This window comes from Hippocampus comes, unplaced genomic scaffold (assembly GCF_001891065.2).
Source record: "Hippocampus comes isolate QL1 unplaced genomic scaffold, H_comes_QL1_v1.1 scaffold130, whole genome shotgun sequence".
NCBI classification, from domain to species: domain Eukaryota; kingdom Metazoa; phylum Chordata; class Actinopteri; order Syngnathiformes; family Syngnathidae; genus Hippocampus; species Hippocampus comes.
Genome location: NW_017842057.1, coordinates 3248390 through 3255013, shown reverse-complemented (window position 1 = coordinate 3255013; position 6624 = coordinate 3248390). Strand labels below are relative to the sequence as shown.

The window sequence follows — 6624 nt, the reverse complement described above, 5'->3', positions numbered from 1 at the left end:
TATATATATATATATATATATATATAACAAAATAATTATTTTAACAACTTAATAAGATTTTAAAAGTGAATTTTACAAAAAAATCCTCGTCTCACCCCTCGGGTGGTGTCCGTCCCCCATTCACCTCAGGTCCTCTACCAGAGGCCAGGAAGCTTGAAGGTTCTGCACTGCACTTTTCTGGACTGAGATGTCCGATGTTGTTCCCGGGATCTGTTGCAACCATTCATCCAGTTTGGGGGTCACTGCCCCGAGTGCTCCGATCACCACAGGCACGACGGTCACCTTGACCTTCCAGGTTCTCTCCAGCTCCTCTCTGAGCCTTTGGTATTTCTCCAGTTTCTCCTGTTCCTTCTTTCTGATGTTTCCATAGCAACATCTATATCTTTATCTATATCGGTTGCCCAGCCTTAATTTTCGCCATGATCTTCGCTCTCAGGTCAGTTGCTGACTCACTCAGCATTTCAGGTCTTGGAGCTGGCCTTCCAATCTCTGGTATAACCTCCTCCTCTGATCTGGGGCCTTCACCATGGGCATTGTACCTCATCAATCTCAAGTTGTGATAGCAATTGCCATTTGTGGATGTTGGAACACTGAGCTACTAGTTGTTTCGTGGTCAACCGTGACTGTGGGTTTCGAAGTAACCATTCAGCCTGCATTCTCTGCATGTAACCCCTCTGACTAGGGTTGCTTGAGTAGTAGCATTTCAACAGAGCCAAGATATCGCATCTCGCCCATCTCCGCTTTGTTCCAGTAGCCCATTTTTCATCAAGGTCCTCTGGTTCCCCAGCACCTGACGCAGACCTATTTTGGCCGGGTGACGTCTGAGCCGGCATGTCATTCGTTTTATTGTCTCTCATCATTGTGTGAGGTAGGCAAGGACCCACGCTGGATGGTGTTATGTGCTCATATTGCCCCAATCGGGATTCAAACCCCCGTCTCCCATATGCTAAACCGGTGCCTTACCAGCTGAGCTATCCAGCCGCTTATACAGTATACACATACATATAAACACATTAGATTCCCAATGAGAAATAATTGAGGGGGCGAGCAGGGAGATCCTTGGGTGACGTGCAGCGAACTGAAACCGCTGCCTTTCCAGCAGCTCCTATATTTTGTTGTTCTACTTCTTCCATTCATAACTTTGCTGCTGTGAATTGGGAATTTCTCCATTGCGAGACTAATAACGGTTTTCTTATCTTATCTTATCTTTCGCTTGGTTTGGTTGGTAGCAGAATCAAGTGTCTCCTCTCCTCATTGGGTCTTTATTATGAATGTCTAATTGAAAACCCTGACATTTTCTGGTGCATTGGTCTGGAACGCAATACTCCCCATCTAGGGGCTGAGGGTTGACGTGTAGCCGGAGGAGAGTGGATGACACTTGGTGAGTGAGGAACTCATGAAGGTAAAGATGAGTTTTGGCGCGCGCCGGGTCAGACAGAGTGGTCTTTAAAGCTATTTTAAGCCCTGAGCCATACTAGTCCCTATCAGGCAGATAGACAGAGTCGAGTCTTTAAAACTGTTGTGGGCGGCGGTGTCCTGTACGTACTTAAACTCCACACTTATATAGAACGATACCTATGTTAAATATATTCAAATAAAACGTTGCTTAAAGAGTGAATGTGTAACTGTGTGAGGAAGCGGATGTTCGAATTTCCCGCCACCTTGGTGGTAGACGGTTGGAAATTACCTCAGTCGCTGACTCTCAAATTTGCAAAATGGGGATGCAAATCAGTAAAAAACATGTAAAGCCGCAGATGACAGGGGTCCTGATAAGAAATTAACGTGTCAGGATTCATCAAGAGCCAATGTCCTTCCAGTATAAAACATCTAAATATGTGGATTCTATAATATGATTTTGCTGGCCAGCTAGACACACATAAAATAGTGCACCTGCAGGATTAAATCGTAACTGTAAAGGACTATGGGCTTCTTTGCCTAATTGTCGAAATATTGGACCTTTCCTTGTTGGCTTCCTGTTCGAAGGAAGTCTTATTTTGAGGGAATGCGGAAAGAACTGGCTTGTTTGACGGACAATTGATGGTGTATATCGAGGAGTTTTGGAAGAGGTTAAGTGGTGTCGCAGATGACAAAATTAAAAGTTTGGAGGTACTTGGCCTGGTTGAGAGTGGTACCGAGGTGAATATTTCAGTTTGTAGAGTTATGTCTGCGATAAGGATATCTGCTTAATTAATCTTTGCATGTGTGGAGATAAGCGCGACTCTTGGCGCAACTCATGGCGTTGTGTTTGTGCTATTTTCTAGCTTTTGCGGTGTAGGGGTTTGTGCGGCATTTTATGGAATTAACAGGAAACTTCCGACCACCAGTTGAGCTTCATTATTTCAACCGGCACTACATATTTTATTGTGTAAAACTGATCATAAGAAAATGGATGAGGAAGTGAAAATAATGATGGTCAGGGGTTAAATTGAAGAGGGAAGTTGAGTATGTTGAAGATAAGGGAACGAGCAGGTGAGGTTGGACACAATGATGCTACGGAAGTGGAGGTCATCATGTGTTTCAACCTAACAATTATAATCACTCTTTACATATTTTAAACATGTTGGCACCCACATACACTTACACAAAAATTCCTAGTGGGGGAGCAAACCCTCCTTCACGGTTTTTCACTAATGGTGGCTGGGTCCTGGTCCCCATTAACCGCGATAAGTGAGGGATCACTGTATAACAGCCCAAGACAGTTTCTTGGAGCCACACCATTAATCTAATCAGACAGCCATCATTTTTTATTTCCTTTTTAAAAATTGTCTATGTCTTTTAAAGTATATTTTATTGTACTCCCCCAAGAGATTTAATCTGATGTGCTTCAAACTTGGGCTGGTTCATTTGAAGATAGTGAAAGGGAATTTACCTAAAGAGTTTCATTTCATCAAAGGCTGTTGCCATTGTGACATACCATTAGTCAAGATATCAAAATTAGTTTTGAAAGTCTAAAAATGTAGAAAACTCATGAAACTTCCAAGATGAAAAGTGTGATATTTCTTCACTAGCAGTGAATGCAGGAACAGCCATTTGGTTTTCAAGATATGTTCATGCGTGGACAATGTGTATGAGGGATTATTTCTCTTGGGTTTGTGATGCCAAGCAAAACTAAACAGCAGTTAAAACCGACAGCGAATATAAGAGTAAAGATATGTCAAGTTATTTTATTTGCATAGCTCTTGGTCACAAGAGTCTCAAAGGGCTTCATGGGTCATTGGTTGAAAATGATTGGTGTCATGCCATGAATCAAACCCCCAACTGGATGACCCCATTTTAGGGAAAAAGAAGAAACCTTGAGAAGAGACCACAGATGAGGTTTAAAAATCCGTGAAAACGCATGAAACTTTGTACGTGTGACACATATGTCTGAGGTTCATTGTTCCATTTTCAAAATTTTAAATTTGATTGTGCCAGGTCCGCCATAGCTGCTCGCAACTCAAGTTCAATTTAGTCATTTCATTTGAAGGTGCAAGTCACGCCAGCCACTGCAACCATTATTTAGCCTGTGCATTAGCAGGGGAGCGCTTCTGGCATTGTGCACCCGTCTTCAAACTGAAAATCGAACAATACATTCATGTCTGTGCCATTCACGGTTGGGCTTTTGTTTTGAAGTGGGCCCTTTGGTGCATGTGTTGTGAACTATTGCCGTGGGAGCTGGCTTGACTTGCATTTCACCATGAAAAAGTCTTTCAATTTTTCGACTTCTTGTGTCTCCAAAAAAAAATACTCTTCTAAGTAAAACATGTTAAGTGCTTTATTTTGAAATTAAAAAAAAGTTCCCCAAGATGTTTTTATACCATTCATTTATTTATTTATTGTACATACCTTTTAGTTATGAATACAGTTTTTTTCACTCAATGTAAAACTATATGGAATATAACATCGAAAGTGGAGCATGCACAGGAAGATGTTATATTTTTGTGAGAAAGGGTGATTTACTGTTTTGTTGAAAAAGTTCTTTTACAGTGCATCACCGACAAATCCACCCATTCTTTTCAACTAGTTTTAGTTCAAATCTTTTATCAGTGGTGGGCATTTCAGTAAATTTCACCGGTCCGTAATTCAGCAGCGGCTGGCCCGCCAGGCGGTGATTATTTCCGTCCGTTATTATTTCAGGCCGGCCCAGTCCGTCAATCGTCAGTCCATCATGCCGTCATCGTTATTTTAAACGCGTTTCCGTCAATGCTAAATGACAGTTTTATCACCACATTTTAAGGAGCATCAGTAAAAAAACTATTTACAAGGGTAACTGCACACAATTTTATTCTTTGGATATATATACACACACACACACACACACACACACACACACACACACACAATTCTTATACTATTACTGCTGCTGCTCTTGCTTCCCCCTCCCCAAACTGCCCCCTTGTAGCTGGCGTATCCCAACAGGGACACGTTCCCCTTCAGGCAGTGGTCTCCAACCTTTTTTGCGCTACAGGCTGGTTCAAACAAGTACATGCTGGTATGGGTGGATGCATGATGGAAAGATGACACGATTGATGGCTGCTTTTTGACTGCACGGCGACGTAGCAGCGGCTAAACTGCTTATGTGTCGTAAGCCTGCACAAACTCCTCGTGCATCAATTATCATGTGTTCCACAATATAACTTGGGTGCGACTAGTTCAAATGATTCAACACGATTGACGTGTTGCGAACTTTCCTTGGACAATGGCTTAATTTACTCCATTTGGCTCTGGAGATAATGCCACACAAGCAACGGTGTTGAACAATCTTGTTGAAATTGTTTCATCTTGGGAAGATTATGCCAAGTCGTAGCTGTCCATCAGCTGCGCGTTTGGTCATTTTTTGACTTCTTGTTCCTTTTGCTTTGTTCACCTCTGAAACTTACAAACCAAAGTAAATAAGTAAAATCTGCTCTCCGATCAGCTGCCGTCACGCACATTTCTGCCGCGTCTGATGCTCAGTCGCTGATGGTCACAGCTAGTCACCTGATCATTTTTTGCGTCTCTCTCTTTCTGTGTGGCCTGGTACCAAGTGGCCTTTGGACCAGTGTTTGGGGATGACTTCCTTGAGCAACACCAGGTTCTGGAAGTTGGCACTGGCCAAGGCGTCCCTCTTCAGCCTGAGGATGTGTCCCAGCATGACATTCTTTCCATGGAGAAGGCTTCCCGCTGGAGCTTCCAGAAGCGGAGAGCTCGTGACAGACAAACTTTCATTGTAAATGGTAAATGGGCTGTTACTTTCAGTATATAACGCTTTTCTACTTTTGTTAATCAAAGTGCTTTACACTGTTTCTTCATTACGTACTGATGACGCAGTATCAGGAGCAACTGGGGGTTCAGCATTTTGGTCAATGACACTTTGACAAGGTCACAATGGCCCTAACCTCTGCGTTGGGGGACGACCATTCTACCACTGAGCCATGCCACCCCATTACGAAAGCCAGCAGGCTATTGATATGACTCAGCACGGTCACACAGAAATTTCCATCGAACGCGCCAACATGTGCTGCAAAACATTTGTCGAAGGTCGTCTTTGCTTTTCTGATTAGTGACCATTCGAGTCACGGCCAAAAATCGCTTGCGTCGGCGCTTAATCCGCCAGTGTCTCAAAGTTTCCATCAGTCATCAGTCTGCCAGCGAAAAAGGAGTTTGTCAAAAACGGACTTTTGGTCAGTACTAAGAAACTGCCCACCACTGATACATAAGTACTGTAGATGAGGTAGTCCTTTGTCTAATTAAAAAAACCTCTCCAGTACCAGCAGGTACAATTCAAGCCTGCGGCAATGAGAAGAATGACTAGCAGAGTGATGAGTAGACCAATTGCAATGACGGTCATACTAATGGCCCAGATATAAGTCTTCTTGGATAAGTCAATCAAGGGTGACATGAGGGCCAACCGTGCCCTGCTCGCTCGCTGACGGTCCTGAGGTGGGTACCGAGCTAGGTTGATACTTTCCATGCCAAGTGAACGAAGTAGACATGCCCTCTGATGGCTCAAGCGGTCAAAGGTGTGTTTGCCATGATAGAAGCCCATACCGCTCTGACCTACAAAATCAAGCAGTAATAATCTCACACAAAGTATAGAGTGGTGCAAAAAACAATTATGTACTGCAATCCTGCTAACAGAAGTACAAATAATGTTACTGAGGTCTAGTTTAGAAATTTTGTTTTGCTGTCTTGATTTTATGTGCAAATGCCTTCCATTGTGAAACAGCGACGCTTTAAGAACTCCTTTTAAATGTATAAGTTATTGATGATTTCAAATTTTAGGCATTCATAAAAAAGGCACTTCTTATTGACAGCAAATGGCAGTATCCCACTGAAATACACCGCATAACCATAAAGACAAAAGTGTATACATATAAACAGCTTCACAAAAATGCCATGAGTTGCGCAATGGACTGGTTGCCATTCAATTCTTTAGTCTGTATAAAATTGTCATTGCAAGTTCATACTCTTACACAAATTACAACATATCTGAGAACTATCGACACACACACACACACACACACACACACAATATACGAGATAAAACAACTATACATACACACACACACACATATACATATATATATATATATATACACACACACACACACACACACACGCACACACACACACACACACACACACACACACACACACACACAC

At 42.5% G+C, this 6624-nt stretch overlaps 1 protein-coding gene across 4 annotated transcripts in view; it reads right to left on the bottom strand.

Moving 5' to 3' along the window:
• Positions 1-3789: 3789 nt before the first annotated feature.
• Positions 3790-6624, bottom strand: part of LOC109510584 (aldehyde dehydrogenase, dimeric NADP-preferring-like) — a 28946-nt gene continuing 26111 nt past the window's right edge. For 3 of the 4 annotated variants that reach the window (XM_019860989.1, XM_019860990.1, XM_019860987.1), the window contains one exon: positions 4838-6018. In XM_019860989.1, the coding sequence (XP_019716548.1) occupies positions 5705-6018 (314 nt within the window). In that variant the 3' untranslated portion in view covers positions 4838-5704. Of the gene's footprint in view, positions 6019-6624 lie in introns of all 4 variants that reach the window. The other variant, XM_019860988.1, reaches the window with a different exon arrangement.